Source organism: Myotis lucifugus, unplaced genomic scaffold, assembly GCF_000147115.1.
Source record: "Myotis lucifugus unplaced genomic scaffold, Myoluc2.0 scaffold_76, whole genome shotgun sequence".
Lineage (NCBI taxonomy): Eukaryota > Metazoa > Chordata > Mammalia > Chiroptera > Vespertilionidae > Myotis > Myotis lucifugus.
In genome coordinates, this window is record NW_005871124.1 from 4,246,401 (window position 1) to 4,263,900 (window position 17,500).

Here is a 17,500-nt window from a genome sequence, read left to right on the forward strand (position 1 = left end):
AACAAAGTTGAATCATGTATGTTATTAAATAGGTTGAGATGGTTTTCTTTTTTTAAGTATTGAGATTTGGGAAATTCTTAAAAGGTCATATATTAGTGCTACTTTATTGAATGTTTTACTTGTTTTAGGTACTCTGAAGCATGACCCACAATTGTCTAGTGTTGAAGTAACATTTAGTAATGGAATTAGTTCTTTTTCTTTCAGTTGGTTTAAAAATATGTATAAAATACCAGTATTGTGTAAATCTTAATATATGACCTGGTTCTTGAAAGATATTTATTTTTCTTTAAATCATTTTTTCTGCCTTTAGAGGAAGTATCATTCTGCAAAGGAAGCTTATGAACAACTTTTGCAGACAGAAAACCTTTCTGCACAAGTAAAAGCAACTGTCTTGCAACAGTTAGGTATGTATTAGTATACATTTAGTATATTATAAGTACTTCTCTTTATGTTTTTTACATGTCAGGGATGGTAAATATGTGGCTCGTGTATTCTATTTCTTTCCCATTCTTTGCTCAGAGTTGATAGAATTAATTTGAACCCAGCATATTTCCCTCCCTCCCTCCCTCCCTCCCTCCCTCCCTCCCTCCCTCCCTTCCTCCCTTCCTTCCTTCCTTCCTTCCTTCCTTCCTTCCTAAAATATTTACTTATTGATATTCAGGAGGGGAGGGAGAGGGAGAGATAGAAACATCAGTGATGAGAGAGAATCATTGATTGGCTGCCTCCTGCATGCCCCACACTGAAGATCAAGCCCATAGCCCAGGCATATGCCCTGACTGGGAATTGAACTGTGACCTGGTTCATGGGTTGATGCTCAACCACTGACCCACACCAGCTGGGCTGAATCCAACATATTTTCACTCTTTGCCAAGCATAGTCCGTTTCACAGTCCATCTCATTACAATTCATTAGTGCAGCTATTCCTTTTAAATTCTCAAACTTACTCTCTAGTACTTAATCCATGGTCGAGGGACATTGAACACTTTCTTTATGTCAGATGTGCTTCGCACTCATTGAAATTAAATGATTTGCTTACAGTCACTGTTTTGGTGAACTTGCTTTCGTAGTTCTGTCGGGAATATTAATGAAAACTTTTTATCTAAAAATTGTGTAATATCTAACACTACATATAGTTTTTGTACACATGCAGTATATTCTAATGTCAAAGATGAAGGAATGTATCCATTTGGATGTAATGTGTCACTGTTACCAAGAAGGCGGTGATGGAGTTCTCCAACATTTAATTTTGTTGCTTGGTCATTATGTTTTTTGTCTGTATTTGGTATTTGGGTTGTTTTAATTTTTAAGCTTTTGTTTGCTTGTTTTTGGTCTGGACAAATAATTTATTCTTAATTTATATTCAAGATAGTAATATGAATGTTTTCATAATGTGACATGTAATTTTAAATTTGTTTAATTTTATCACTTATATTAATACATATTGTATGATTATTATACAAAATAAATACATTGCCTTCATATAAAAGTTTTGTTTTTCATTTAATCTCTAGTTAGAATTTTACTTGTGTTATTCATAGTCTTAAAAATTGTAGAAGTATTTAAATATTTGTTTTTAATGATTTATATGTAGTATTTGAGTAGTGTGAATTTTTATCTTTAAACATAAACAAGTTTATTGGTACAATAAAAAAGGGTTTTGTGTTCTTAAGTACAAAGTGATGCCTTTCGAATAGACAGTTTACTCATTCAGCTAAAATTTTAATTTGAACTGCTTTTTTATCCACACTATTTATAATTAAGTTTTTATGTATTTTAGCTGTTGTAAAGAAGGCATCAATAGCATAAATGCATACACCTTTTTAATTTAAGAAATGCATTGAAACAATTTTGGTTTTAGTTATATCTGAATCACCTATCCCAGTGGTCGGCAAACTGCGGCTCGAGAGCCACATGCGGCTCTCTGGCCCCTTGAGTGTGGCTCTTCCACAAAATACCACATGCGGGCGTGCGCGTACAGTGCGATTGAAACTTCGTGGCCCATACGCAGAAGTCGGTTTTCCGCCTGGGCGAGTCTATTTTGAAGAAGTGGCTTTAGAAGAAGTGGGGGTACGTTCGCTGAGGTCGACCCCTCAGATTGAGGACGTTTTTAGCAAAGGCCAGCTTAGGAGTACCCTAATTAAGTTAATACCAATGTACCTACCTATATAGTTTAAGTTTAAAAAATTTGGCTCTCAAAAGAAATTTCAGTCGTTGTACTGTTGATATTTGGCTCTGTTGACTAATGAGTTTGCTGACCACTGACCTATCCTCTTTGGCACTGGCTTATAAGTAAACTTTTCAAGGTTTTAAAGGAAAAATATTTCCCTTAATTGAGTCTGATTTATGCCTAAACATTAATCCTTTCTACTTACTTGTTCCTGCTGCTTAAACAGCTTCTTTTAGAGCCTATTATTCTAGGTCCTGTTCTTAATAGTTGCAGGAGAGATAAGGGAGGAACGAATGACTAATCATGTGATTGGCTTATATTTCCATAAAACACAGTGACTCAATCCTCTTAAAATATCTTTTGCAGCACAGCAACTATAATAAATGTCAGAAAATAAGTGTCCTTATTTGTTATACATACTGTAGTCTACACACAAAGAACAGAGTTGGTATTATGCACTTGGATTGATCCACAACTGAAATAGAATTCCCCAACAAATTAAACCAAATTATTTCTGTGTGTCTTTCATGGTTTAGAGTACACTACTCTATGATGCAGTCTTTTATTTATTTATAAATAATAAAAATTATATTTTTTAAGTTATACAACATGTTTTTAATATATGTATTTTTATTATTGTCAATATTACAGGTGTCCCCCATTTTCTCCCCCTTTGCCCTCCACCCAGCCCCTGCCCCACTCCAGGCCTTCCCTGCACTATTGTCTTTGTCCATGGGCTATGTATATATGTATATGTTCTTTGGTTAATTCCCCCCCCCCCGCCCCGAGATCTGTTATTCTGTTTCATGCATCCATGCCTCTGGACCTATTCTGTTCATCAGTTTATTCTGTTCATTAGATTTCACATATAAGTGAGATTATGCACTACCTAAATTTGTTTATTAAATGTTTGTGGTACCCATTTGTACCATTCTTATTTGCACCACTTGGATATACTTTTCTTATAGTTTTGGGTTATTTTATTTGTTTTGTTAATCCTCACCTGAGGATATTTTTTCATTGATTTCTAGAGAGAGTGGGAGGGAGGAGAGAGACTGAGAGAAATAACGATGTGAAAGAGACACATCGATTGGTTGCCTTCCACACAAGCCCCACCCAAGGCCAGGGATCCAGCCTGCAAGCAAGGTACGTGCCCTTTGATCAGAACTGAGCCCGGGACCCTTCAGTCCACTGGCCAATGCTCTAGCTACTGAGCCAAACTGGCTAGGGCACCTTGGGTTATTTTAAATTATCAAATACTTCATAGTTTTTACTTTATGTAAGTTGTGTATATATTTGGCCGACACCAATAATGTAGCATGTGTGTGTGTTTTACTCTGGACTGTCATTGATTGTATAGCCATATATTTATTTCTTGGAAATAAATGTTGGGTTAATACACTGTTTTGGAGATTCAATGAACATAAATTTTTATGTGTAATAGTGAGTTAAATTTAACATCTTTGTATTTTTTGGTTTATAATTTGGAATTTTTTCAGATACCAAAATTAGGAGCTATAGTTTGTAAGTGTCAAGTCAATGCTTAAAATTGTTTAAATTTCTCTGGAGTAAATGTTCTTCATAGCTTTGACTGTACCTTCCTGTGAGAAATAGGCTTTCATGTGGCCAGAATTGGTAGTTCAGAATTTTTGGAGTGTGTATACCAAACTAAATGAATTGATTAACTGAAAAGAATATTTTTATTTGCTTTCTGTGTGGTATTCTTAACAATAGAAGAACAGTTAAATCATTCAGGTAAATATTTTCATTCATTTACTATAGGTTGGATGCATCACACTATAGATCTCCTGGGAGATAAAGCTGCCAAGGAAAACTGTGCTATTCAGTATCTCCAAAAGTCCTTGGAAGCAGATCCTAATTCTGGCCAGTCCTGGTATTTCCTCGGAAGGTGAGACTTAACAGACACTTACGTTTTGTTTTTGTTTTTTTCAGCTGAGAGATTTGAATTATGATCCAAACTGTTTGTTATATTTAAAAGGGGAAATACAATAATCGGGTTGCAAATATAAACTAAGATTTCTGGAAGTTAAAAAATAAAAGAAAGCTTCTGAATACGGTGGTTTTCTCTATGTGTCAATTTAACAGAACAGAGAATTTCTCATTCTGCCTGTTGACTACCAGTAGGCAATAGAACCTTGCTATTTATAATTTTGATTAATGATATATACCTTAGAATGGACATGTTTGATTAATAGATCTCATCACAATTCTACTTGAAATCTTGCAGTAGATACATTATTGGATTTGTTGGAAAGGAGAAGCGTCATGTCATGAAAATAGTTTGAGAGTCTGTAAACTTTTCTCTGTACATAAATTGTGTGTAGTGATTCTCCTAAATATACCTTATGTATGTTTATCTGATAGATTATATTTTGGATCATTATTAGATTGTATTTGGTTCTTAATTGGTTTTAGCTTTTAGGGCATGGTGGGAAGATCAGTGTACTAGGAGCTGAGAGACATGAATTCAAGTCTTGGCTAGGCTACTATTTGTGGAATCATGGATGGTATAGTTAACCCCATGAGGCTTTAACTTCCCTTTAACCTTTTAAATCAAATTATATTAGGTCAGTGGTTATCAGTAGGGGCTATTTTGCCCCATAGGGGACATTTCATTATGTCTGGAGACGTTTTGGTCATCACCTCTATGGGAAATGCTACTGGCATCTAGTGAGACAGCCCTGTACAATAAAAGATTAACTGGCCCCAAATGTCAATGCTGAGGTTGATAAGCCCAGAGTTAGATTATCTATTAGGTACCTTCCCACTCTGAAGGTTTCAGTTTTATGATTTCTTTTGAAATCATTCTATTTTGTTTTATTTTTTTAATTGAATTTATTGGGGTGGCATTGGTTAATAAAATCATACAGGTTAATGTGTTGCTTAGAATGTGTTTTATTGTGATAAATTTTTATAAATAAATTTTATTTTATGTTAGTTTTAGATGTGCAGCTTAGTGGTTTGATAATCATATACTTTACAAAGTGGTACCCTGATATTTTGAGTACCCACCTGGTACTGTACATAGTTATTAAAATATTATCAACTATATTCCCTATACTATATATCCTTAGGATTATTTTGTGACTACCAATTTGTAGTTCTCAATCCCTTCACCTTTTTTACCCAAATAAATTATATTTTAGAAGTTATTAAAGCTCCGAAGGAAGACCTCAAATATAAGTAAGCAAGTTTGGGATTTGATGACTAATATTTCTGAGGCTTTTTATTACTTCTGCATTCAAGTCAGTGTTGAAGATTGAATTTGTTCGTCATTTGGCATGTGTATATCATAATGAAAGTATAATGTGGTAATGCTGTTATACTAGTACCAGCAATTGACTATGTTATCTATAGAGTGTTAGAGCTGGGAGGGACCATATCAGTTTACAGGTGTAGAAATAGAAAGTGAGTTCAGAGGAATAAAATTTTTTTCCAAAGTCACAGTTACACAAGGTAACTAACTAATCAGAGCTTAGACTAGGTCCTGGGTTCACCAAGTGCTTTTTTAATTACACAAACCTGTCTCGGGGGAACCTAGTTAAGTTTTAGAGAAAACTAATAAAACTGGCAATTGGACTGCAACATCTGTTTGGGCACATTGGTTTTCTACTTTCACTTCGTGGGAGTGGTTTTGGGAATTACTGCTTATTCCTCCCAATGGTTAGACAAATTTATCTATAAACCTGAGATTTGGCTTTAATTTAACAACAACAAACAGAGCATGTTTTTCTACTATCTGTTAAACATTCCCTTTCTTAGTGGTATCTCTCCCTGTTTTGCATTAAGGACCTCTTCTACTGTAATCCTCCTCTTATAAAACAGTTTGCAGAAACTGTCTGATACTTCTTTGTCTCACTCATTGACATTTCTTATATTGCCCAGTCCACAATATTAGTGATTCCTTAGGCTTATTTTTACCTCTCCCTTAATAGGTGTTCTGTGTTCTTCTACCCTCTCTTCCACTCCAAGGTATTAGACTCCAGGACCACATCTCCTATACTTAACACATTTTAATGTCCTCACCTCATGTCAAAATCAGCATACTTCAAATCTCATTCATCATATTCTTCTTCAAACCTGCTTCTCCTTATATTTTTGCCAATGATACTAAGCTTTCCCTCCTCCGTTTAATCAGGCTTAAAAACGAAGTTATAGCCCGGCCGACGTGGCTCAGTGGTTGAGCATCGACATACGAACCAGGAGGTCACAGTTCAATCCCAGTCAGGGCACATACCGGAGTTGCAAGCTCGATCTCCAGTAGAGGGTGTGAGGAAGGGAGCCAATCAATGACTCCCTCTCATCAATGATGTTTCTATTTCTTCCTCTCTCCCTTCCACTCTGAAATCAATAAAAATATGCTTAAAAAAAATGAAGTTATAACCTACTACCACCCTCCATGAATATCTACTCAATCTGTTACAAAGTCGTTGTACTATTCAAACTAAATTTTTAAATACCGTCTCTCATCTTCTCTGCCTGAATCAGTGGTTCTCACACTTTTGGATTCTATTAATCAGTAAAATTTCAAAGAATATGAGGATTAAAATGTGATAGAGGGAGACTGAACTTAGGGTGATGAACACACAATACAATAAGCCAATGATGTATTATAGAATTGTACACCTGAAACCTGTATAATTTTATTAATGTACTAGTGGCCCGGTGCACGGATTCATGCACATTGAAAGGAAATTAATTAGAAGAAATACTTTAATATCACTCTTTGCGTCTTGCTAATGAAAAGAAAATAGGATTCTACCAAGTCTCCTATCTGTCTACTCCAGGATTTCTGTGAGGATCAAATGAGATGAGGCACGGGAAAATGTTTCACAAACATTTGGTTAAACTGTAAAATGTTTGCACCTTGCCATATAAAGCAAGTTGGGTTACTGGGCTGAAGAAACTCTAAGGAGGCTAGTTGCTAGGGAGAGGAAGCTGGGCGTTGCTATGTGATGTCATTACCCAGCACCCACAGCCACTGTTTCTGGACTGGGCTGGGCTGTGGGCTGCATTTTGCACCATGGGGTCTTGGCAGCATTGGCTGCGATTTTGGCGGGGCCTGTGTCCCACTTGAGGGAAGCCAAGTGTTGGTTTGTTGGCGCCAGGTCCATGGTGCTGTTTCTTTTTAAACTGCCAGTGCACGTCATGGCAGCTCCTGCGTTGAGCTTCTGCCCCCTGGTGGTCAGTGCACGTAATAGCTACCAGTCGGACGGACACTTAGCCTTTTATATATATCTATGTCACCAAAAAAAATTTCAATTAAAAAACATATTTGGGCAAGTAAACACATTTTAAAATATTTTGCTATTCAGCCAATAGTATTTCAAAGTGGGTCAATTATAGTACAAATATGAGTCAGTTTAATGGAAAACATATATACATGTATATGTTGTTTTTTCATTTTGTTTGCTTGTTAAATTGCCATATACTGGCTGGTAATTGGAAATCACTGATCTAAACAATAATGCATGTACACATGTTCAGATCCCTTGCTCTGACCTTTTCTTTTCTTGCCTTTCCAAATCCTTTAGTGTATACTGTGGTATCTTCTACCCTAAATTTCTCAAACTGGTTATTAACTGTGCTAGCTATTTAATATGGCATTGTGGCATTTATACTGTGTCTTTAATTCTCAACTAAATTATAAGCTCCTTGAAGACAATGACTGGGTTTATTTTTGTGTTTTTTCTTAGTGCCAAACACTAAGAAGATAACTTCTTTATTTATAACTAGAGGCCCGGTGCACAAAATTCATGCGGGGGCGGGGTGTGTGTCCCTGAGCCCAGCCTGCACCCTCTCCAATCTGGGACCCCTCGAGGGATGTCCGACTGCCCATTTAGGCCTGATCCCGGTGGGACATCCCTCTCACAATCCAGGACTGCTGGCTCCCAACTGCTCGCCTGCCTGCCTGCCTGCCTGCCTGCCTGCCTGCCTGATTGCTCTGCCTGCCAGCTTGATCACCCCCTAACCACTCTCCTGGCAGCCTGATCGACGCCTAACTGCTCCACTGCCGGCCCGATTGCCCCTAACTGCCCTCCCTGCCGGCCTGGTCACCCCTAACTCCCCTCCCCTGCAGGCCTGGTCTCCCCCCCACCCCCCAACTGCCCTCCCCTGCAGGGTGGTTTCCCCCCCCCCCCCAATTGCCCTTCCCTTGCTGGCCTTGGTCCCCCCCCAACTGCCCTCCCCTGCAGGGCCAATCTTGTGTGTTGGAGTGATGGTCAATTTGCATATTACTCTTTTATTAGATAGGGTTAGAGGCCCGGTGCATGAAAATTTGTGTACGCGCGGGGGGGGGGGGGGGGAGAGAAGGTCCCTCAGCCCGGCCTGTGCCCTCTCACAGTCTGGGACCCCTCGGGGGATGACCATCTGCTGGCTGAGGCCTGCTCCCCAGGGGATTGGGCCTAAGCTGGCAATCAGACATCCCTCTGGCAGCCCGGCAGCCCTCGGGGGATGTCCACTTGCCAGCGGGGAGCAGACCTAAGCTGCAGGCGGACATCCTTAGCGCTGCTGAGGAGGCGGGAGAGATTCCCACCACCACCGCTGTGCTGGCAGCTGTCAGCCTGGCTTGTGGCTGAGCAGAGCTCCTCCATGTGGGAGCGCACTGACCACCAGAGGGCAGCTCCTGCATTGATCGTCTACCCCTTGGTGGTCAGTGTGTGTCATAGTGACCAGTCATTCCCAGTCTTTCTGCTGTTAGGGTCAGTTTACATATTACCCTTTTACTATATAGGATAGAGGCCTGGTGCACGGGTGGGGCCCTGCTGGTTTGCCCTGAATGGTGTCCCGGATCAGGGTGGGGGTCCCGCTTGGGTGCCTGGCCAGCCTGGGTGAGGGGCTGATGGCTGTTTTCAGGCTGCCTGCACCCCTTTTAGGATGGGGGTCCCCACTGGGGTGCCTGGCCAGCCTGGATGAGGGGCTGATGGATGTTTTCAGGCTGCCTGCACCCCCTCAGGGTGGGGGTCCCCACTGGGGTGCCTGGCCAGCCTGGATGAGGGGCTGATGGCTGTTTTCAGGTTGCCCACACCCCCTCAGGGTGGAGGTCCCCACTGGGGTGCCTGGCCAGCCTGGATGAGGGGCTGATGGCTGTTTTCAGGCTGCCTGCACCCCCTTCAGGGTGGGGGTCCCCACTGGGGTGCCTGGCAAGCCTGGATGAGGGGCTGATGGCTGTTTTCAGGCTGCCCGCACCCCCTTCAGGGTGGGGTTCCCCACTGGGGTGCCTGGCCAGCCTGGATGAGGGGCTGAGGGCTCTTTTCAGGCTGCCCGCACCCCCTTCAGGGTGGGGGTCCCCACTGGGGTACCTGGCCAGCCTGGATGAGGGGCTGAGGGCTGTTTTCAGGAAGGCCAAGCCTGCAACTGAAGCTCCCAGTCTCTCCTTTTTTTCTTTTCTTTTTTTTTATTCTGGGATTTACCTTCTGTAATTGAAACTTTGTTGCGGCTCCAGCTCCAAGGCCGGCTGGCTGAAAGCAGGTATCTGTGGTTTGTTTAGCTTCTATAATTGCAACATTGTTGCTTAGAGTGCAGCTCAGAGCTGGGCCGCGACAGGCGGGGAACCTTGGCTTCCTCCATCACTGGAGCAAGCAAGCCTCCTGTTCGCTTCAGCTGCCTGGCTGCCGGCCGCCATCTTGGTTGGCAGTTAATTTGCATATCACCCTGATTAGCCAATGGGAAGTGTAGCGGAGGTATGGTTAATTACCATGTTTGTCTATTATTAGATAGGATGTCAGCTGCTGTTCTGTGTATCCATCAGGTATATATGCATTAAAAATAACAGGTCTTGCCTTAGCTGGGTTTGGCTCAGTGGATAGAGTGTCGGCCTGTGGACTGAAGGGTCCCGGGTTTGATTCCAGTCAGTGCACATGCCTGGGTTGTGGGTCTGATCCCCAGTGCGGGGTGTGCAGGAGGCAGCTGATCAATGATTCTCTCTCATCATTGATGTTTCTATCTTTCCCTCTCCCTTCCTCTCTGAAATCAATAAAAATAAAATTAAAAATGACAGGTCTTTGAAACTTTAATCATACTTTGCTACTCTTACTGTTTTTGATAGTTAGCTTGATATTAACTATGTCTTATGTTTGTATTTTTTATGAACTAAAGAATTATTGCCCTCATTATTATTTAGGAACGTGGAATTGCAATATGATTCAGCAGTTCTTACCAACAGAGAATGTTTTTCTTGTTTTTTAACTCTATGTTCTTACTGAATAGAAAACTGGAGCTAAAGTTATATAAGTAGAGTGGGGTGCGTGTGTGTGTGTGTGTGTTTTCAACTCTCAGTATTGTAAATATTGAAGTGATAAGGCCTTTAATTTTTTTCAATACTGTTCATTACTGCAGCATGCTTTAACATCTATGATAGACTATAATATCGTTTATTGAAGGGTTAATTATAGTATGCATTATAATTATCGTATACATAATGACATAAATATTTTAGCTTATTAGGTTTTTCATTTGCTTTGACATATAGTCCATCCTTTCAGCAAATTAATCTGTAATAATGGAAATTTTTTTACTTTTCCCCCCTTTCCTCTCAGGTGCTATTCAAGTATTGGGAAAGTTCAGGATGCCTTTATATCTTACAGGCAGTCTATTGATAAATCAGAAGCAAGTGCAGACACATGGTGTTCAATAGGGTAAGACATTGCATAAAGATAATGGCATTGTAATTGATACACAAAGATAGGTGCATCACATATAATATACTTTGCAGTTTATATCATGTTATGAAGCTAAGCAGTTCTTTTTTGTTGACTTGTTTTTTCTTAATTTCTCTTTCTAGTGTGCTATATCAGCAACAAAATCAGCCTATGGATGCTTTACAGGCCTATATTTGTGCTGTACAATTGGACCATGGCCATGCTGCAGCCTGGATGGACCTAGGCACACTCTATGAATCCTGCAACCAGCCTCAGGATGCCATTAAATGCTACTTAAATGCAACCAGAAGCAAAAGTTGTAGTAATACCTCTGCACTTGCAGCACGAATTAAGTATTTACAGGTAAAATTTTTAGTAGCAGTTTTTTTTAAAGGCACATTTCCCCATGACACTAAGGCAGGAGGAGGGTGGCTGGAAAGTTTGTCTAGTTGTGTTGATGTCTATAATTTGTTTCCATATTTTGTAAACATACCATAGCTTATAATATTATTTTACTTTTCATTTTAAATAAGATATGCAGTATTTTAAAAGATGCTCTTTTGCACATATACTCTTTTGATGCATATTAATTTACATAATTTTTTCTATGTGCTGTCTACATTTATAAGTTGTCATAGCATTTTAGAGAAAAAAACACGAACACTGTCTTTCACTCTTGCTTGGAGTTTCATGAGAAGACAGCTATGAGAACTCTAAAAACAGAGCTCAGCTTTGTTTTAATTCTCACAAAGGTTTATATTTCGGTTACCCTCTTTATACTTAGTATCTTTCTGAAACCCCAAATTAAGAATCTATTTTCTTTTTTAAAAAAACAGTTAGTTATAGCATTTAGGAAAATTTAGTGGACTTGCTCTTACTCAAGTAGGCTTGTGTTAAATTTGCTTTTTACATAATTTTTCCTAGGCTCAGTTGTGTAACCTTCCACAAGGTAGTCTACAGAATAAAACTAAATTACTTCCTAGTATTGAGGAGGCGTGGAGCCTACCAATCCCCGCAGAGCTTACCTCCAGGCAGGGTGCCATGAACACAGCACAGCAGGTGAGAAGTTGGGTTATGTTCTGCAGGTGCCCAGCTTTAAGGGTTCTTTTCAATCTATAGTGGTCAAGTATATTTTACTGAGCACAGGAGGCTTTTATTAATGAAAAGCCTTTTAATTGTGAAGGGACTCTAGATCAAAGTAAAACTCCCTCTGATACGGGAAGAAATTTTGGGTGCCAATTAAGAACCTTTGCGCATTTTCATGACTTTGAAGGAGATTTCTTAAAATAATACTGCAGTTTAATTTTTCATGCAAGTTTTTCAAAGGAAGGTACACATTCCTCCATTGATGATTCATTTGATTTTGATTTTCAATAATTGCAATCAGCGATGTCCACATAGCTTTGAAAAGTATGCAGCTTGTAAAGTTTGATAATTTGAAGGAATGAATTAAGAGTATATAGAACCCTATTTTTGTCTTCCTTCTGTGATTCTTAGGCATGTAAACCTCATCATCCAAATACTGAACCTGTATTAGGCCTCAGTCAAACACCAATTTCACAGCAATCCTTGCCACTACACACGATTCCTTCTAGCCAAGTAGATGGCCTGTCCAGTCCTGCCAAGAGGAAAAGAACATCTAGTCCAACCAAGGTATATATCTTAGAGAAATAGAAAATCCTGTCAAAAAAGAAATTCCCAACTGCCCTGAACTTGTGCAGTTTGAACATCTCCTGTCCTTTATTTTAAATCTGTGGACATCAAAGAGTGAAAGGTTTTGAGTTTTTCCATCCCAAATTCTTAGTATCATATTAAATACAGAACGTAGGGATAACTTTGCCTTCATCAAGTCATTTTATTCATCTCCCTGCCGTAAAGATTGCAACACACTTTTCATTATCACTTTTACTGACATTGAAATAAATTTAATGTTGGACCTAGTAGACAGTGTGATATTTAGGTTAGCCATTTGGGATATAGTTTAGGGGTGGGCCTTTTTGGGTGGCTTATTAAAAAAATCAATATTTTTAAATTTGTGATTTTCCAAATTTATTATGCATGTAAAGCTATGTTTAAAAGTTAATGTCATAACATCTTTTATATGTAAATATTCCAATCATAGTCATTTGGCCTCCATTAGTCATTATTTTTAAGTCTAGATTTCACCAAATATTTTTAAGTTTCTTTTTATCAATTTTTCCCAGAATACTTCTGATAATTGGAGTAGTGGCCATGCAGTGTCACATCCTCCAGTACAGCAACCAAGTCATTCATGGTGTTTGCCACCACAGAAATTACAGGTATGTAAGACATGTTTTTGACATATTGTTTTTCTATTAAAAAAGAGTAAAGATGGTAAGCTTTAAGTTTTTAAAGTATTCTTAAAGTTGAATAGCAGTAAACTCAATATGCACATAAATAAAATGAACTCATATTTACCAGACTAACAGAGAATTCATTCTTGTTTACATTTACTTTATTGATTTCAGAGAGGAAAGGAGAGGGAAACATCAATGATGAGAGAGAATCATTGATCAGCTGCCTCCTGCACGCCCCACACTGGGGATCGAGCCCACAACCCTGGCATGTGCCCTGACTGGGAATCGAACCGTGACCTCCTGGTTCATAGGTCGATGCTCAACCACTGAACTACTCCGGCCAGGCAACATTTACTTTTAAACAGATAATATATTCAAATGGTTCAAACTATTAATATGAATATACAGTATATAGAGTAAATTCTCTTTCAAACTCCTGGCCTTAATCATTCAGTTCCACTCCTAGCAGACAGCCAGAATGAGTAGTTATCTTTCCAGAGATATGTCGTGCATACACAAGAAAATATGTATGCACCCTTCTCATATATTATCTTTTTCCTTTTTTGTACAAATGGTAGAATGCTATATATATCGTTAATAATCTCTTTTACAGACATTTTCTTGTCAATGTATAGAGAGAGCTTCCTTATTTTTTATGGTTACAGCATATTTCTTTATGTAGATGTTACACCTTTATTTAAGTAGATCACTAGTTTTAGACAATTTGTTGTCCAACTCTTCCTATTCCAAACTGTGCTGCTTTGAGTGTACTTGTCATAATGCATTTTTAAGCTTAAAGAGCTTTCTGTGTGAATACTGAAAAATACTGTGTTAGAGAGTAAAATTTTGTGCTCATTTATCTCAGGGATCACATTGCAGTAAACCCTCTTCAGATGAATGTTTATATTTTTAAACTACTTTTTAAAATTGAGGTAAATTTAGTAGATAACATTATATGTCTCAGGTGAATAATGGTGTAATTCGACATCTGTATGCACTACAAAGTGATCGCTACCAAACGTCTAGTTATCATCTTTCACCATGGATCCTCTTCACCCATTTTGACTCCCCACCCCTTTCCCCTCTGGTAACTACCAGTATTCTCTGCATCTATGAGGTTCATTTGTTTTGTTTGGTTTGAATCTTTCTTTCTTTCTTAACTTTCTCAAACTTCTTAAAAGACTTCATCTTGGGGTTGATAGCTATTGGTCAGAAATTAGTGTCTTTGACTAGAAAGCGATTCTGAGTTTATCTGGTCATTTCAGGGAAAGGTTACTTAAAATAGTGAACTTGAGCTTCTTAGATATATCTTTGACTATATTCTTTTTTCTTCTTTTCTTCTTCTTCTAGCACTTGGAACAGCTCCGTGCAAATAGAAATAATTTAAATCCAGCTCAGAAACTGATGCTGGAACAGCTGGAAAGTCAGTTTGTCTTAATGCAGCAGCACCAAGTGTGTATAGCATTTTTTCCCCTAAAATTTGGTAGCATTTTGAGTATTTTTATTGACCAGAACATCATTTTAGAGCATGTTCATGCCCACTTCTACTTTCTCCCAGTATTTATGGAATTTAGTAATACTAATACATAGGTATTTTTAGGAAAAAAGAACTGTAAATTTAATTTTGAACACAGGACTTAATATTTTACTTATTTACATGCTATTTTGTATGTATTCTAAGGGTTTATTTATATTATTTGATATTTAACAGGCTATCTGTTCTAAACTGAAGTGGAGTTCTTTAGTGTGTGTTTAATTTTAAGGATCTGGCGTATAAATGTAGTAGAAAGAAATTTTGAGCTTTTCTATTTTGTGATTGGGGAAGACACAAATTCCAGAGTCCTTTTCCATAATATTCAGCTGCTTTCTTTTGTCATTACTAAAGGGATGTTTATTAAAAATAAAACTGATTTCTGCTTTTCTGAAAAAGCTAATCTAAATATGAACAAACACAATTTTTTGTTTTTAAGGTATATATATTTCCATGTAGAGAAATTAAATGTTAGGGTAAAATCAGAGATCACTTGGTTATACACCTTCATATTCTGATTCTTTCCCCTAGGGCTACACAAGCAGAATTTATTTTTTATTTTTTTTTTGACAGGTGAGACAAACAGGAGTTGCACAGGTACGGTCTACTGGAATTCCTAATGGGCCAGCAGCTGACTCATCACTGCCTACAAACTCAGTCTCTGGCCAGCAGCCACCGCTTGCTCTGACCAGAGTGTCGAGCGCCTCTCAGCCCGGAGTCCGCCCTGCCTGCCCGGGGCAGCCTTTGGCCAACGGACCCTTTTCTGCAGGCCACGCTCCCTGTAGCACATCAAGAATGCTGGGAAGCACAGACACTCTTTTGATAGGCAATAATCACATAACAGGAAGTGGAAGTAATGGAAACGTGCCTTACCCGCAGCGAAACGCACTCACTCTACCTCATAACCGCACAAACCTGACCAGCAGCGCAGAGGAGCCGTGGAAAAACCAACTATCTAACTCCACTCAGGTAATAGGACTAGCTACCTTATTGGTTTCTCACATATTGTCTTTATTTGGTTTTATGCATTTTGGCAGTAGAAGAAATAAAAGTTTGAGGAACTGGTTTTATAAGCATGTTTTAGTACTACAATGCTATTACTGCGTTGCGACTTAGTATATATGTGCATGTCTATATTTTCTTTTGCATTATAAAATTTACACACACACACACACACACACACACACACACACACACAATCTTAGAATATTTCAAAGGAAAAAGAAAATAGATCATACAGTTCCCCAAAACCCCCTGTTAATTTTCAGTAGCATTGTAAGCATTTGTAATGTTACTTAGTTCATTTCTGCATGTATTTGTCTACTTAAGATCTGGTGCTATGCTAGGTAGTAGGTATTAATTCTGGTAGGAGAAAAAGACGATTAATTAAGTATTATAAGTTACTATGAAGTATGACTTAGATGGAAAAGTGCTATCAGAGTACCTAGGAGTATTCAGAAATTAGGGAAATTGGTAGTGGAGAGGGCTGGTAAAGTGTACCTAGAGTATAGATTATAAGTATAGATTATTGTAGATTAAGGGGAGGGGGTGAGATATGAGGCTGAAGGAGGTAGAGAAAGTTGCCTAATTTGTCTTGGAGGCAAAATGGAGCCAGTTAAGTCTTCAAAACACAGTAATGGATTTCATGGGCATTATTTTTATCAAAGATATGTGCTGTATTTTATGCAGTAGTTCAGTTAGACATTTAATTTCTTGTGTTTTTAATTTTGATGATATATGCATATAGTTTTTCCTATATTTTGGATTGTTTTCATGGAACAAGTGCTTCAAAATGTGTCAAAGAGTAAGCATTTAAAAAAAATGTTGCCAATACATATTGACAAATTACTTGTACTTTTGTCTGTTATAAGATATATTTAACTTATTGCTGGTTAGCCTTATATTATTGGTAAAACTGAGGTAAGTTCTTTCTCTAAGACTTCTAAAGTGGCTTTTGGTGGGACCATCTCTTCTAGAGTGATTAGTAATTTTATTCATTATTAAAGAAATGTTGAATACCTACTATGGCCATGTCCTATTCGAGAATCTTCAATTTGTCGACCATAAGGCTTTTGTACATGACTGAATACTAAGTAGCAGAGAGCCCAGCCTTTTCTTCATAGGCCTCTCAAGGCCAAATCCTTAGAAGTTTTATAATTTAAGTAATGCACTTGGGAAAGTTGTCAGAAAACTTGTGTTGAACTAATTCTAGGTCAGAAGTTTCCCAAATTAGGTTGCTGCATGACCAGTATAGTTGGGGATCCTGTATCTCTGGTATTAAAATAATTAAAGAGGCTTTGTCAGTAATGTCTTATATAAATCTTTTCAAATATTTTTCTCAAGTTGTAATGAAACTAGACCATTGATATACCTATATGGTATATCCACCTTTTAGCTTTGATGGTAGGAGGAAATAGAGATATGTATTGATTTACATTACAGTTTTGAAGAATTTATTCAAAGTTACCACTTGGGATATAAAAGTAAAATTATATGAATTGTAGGTGATTGTTCAGTAAATACTCTAAAGAATTTATAGCTTAAAATACCTTGATTTGGCCTTAACTAGTTTGGCTCAGTGGATAGAGCATCGGCCTGTGGACTGAAAGGTCCCAGGTTCGATTCTGGTCAAGGGCATGTACCTTGGTTGCAGGCACATCCCCAGTAGGGGGTGTGCAGGAGGCAGTTGATTGATGTTTCTCTCTCATCGATGTTTCTAACTCTCTATCCCTATCCCTTCCTCTCCGTAAAAAAATCAGTAAAATATATTTTAAAAAATAACTTAATTTGCAGAGATACAATATAACGCAATGGTTACTTTTTC

General features: G+C 38.3%; 1 protein-coding gene across 24 annotated transcripts in view; it reads left to right on the forward strand.

The window, feature by feature from the left end:
* The window catches only part of KDM6A (lysine demethylase 6A), a 160,166-nt gene that overhangs the window by 102,207 nt on the left and 40,459 nt on the right, over positions 1–17,500 (forward strand). For 4 of the 24 annotated variants that reach the window (XM_023755381.1, XM_023755384.1, XM_014457437.2 and 1 more), the window contains 9 exons: positions 311–404; positions 3,950–4,076; positions 10,726–10,824; positions 10,971–11,190; positions 11,752–11,886; positions 12,325–12,480; positions 13,032–13,127; positions 14,496–14,597; positions 15,250–15,645. In XM_023755381.1, the coding sequence (XP_023611149.1) occupies positions 311–404; positions 3,950–4,076; positions 10,726–10,824; positions 10,971–11,190; positions 11,752–11,886; positions 12,325–12,480; positions 13,032–13,127; positions 14,496–14,597; positions 15,250–15,645 (1,425 nt within the window). The remainder of the gene's footprint in view (positions 1–310; positions 405–3,949; positions 4,077–10,725; positions 10,825–10,970; positions 11,191–11,751; positions 11,887–12,324; positions 12,481–13,031; positions 13,128–14,495; positions 14,598–15,249; positions 15,646–17,500) is intronic. The other 20 variants (XM_014457432.2, XM_023755395.1, XM_023755393.1 and 17 more) reach the window with 9 other exon arrangements.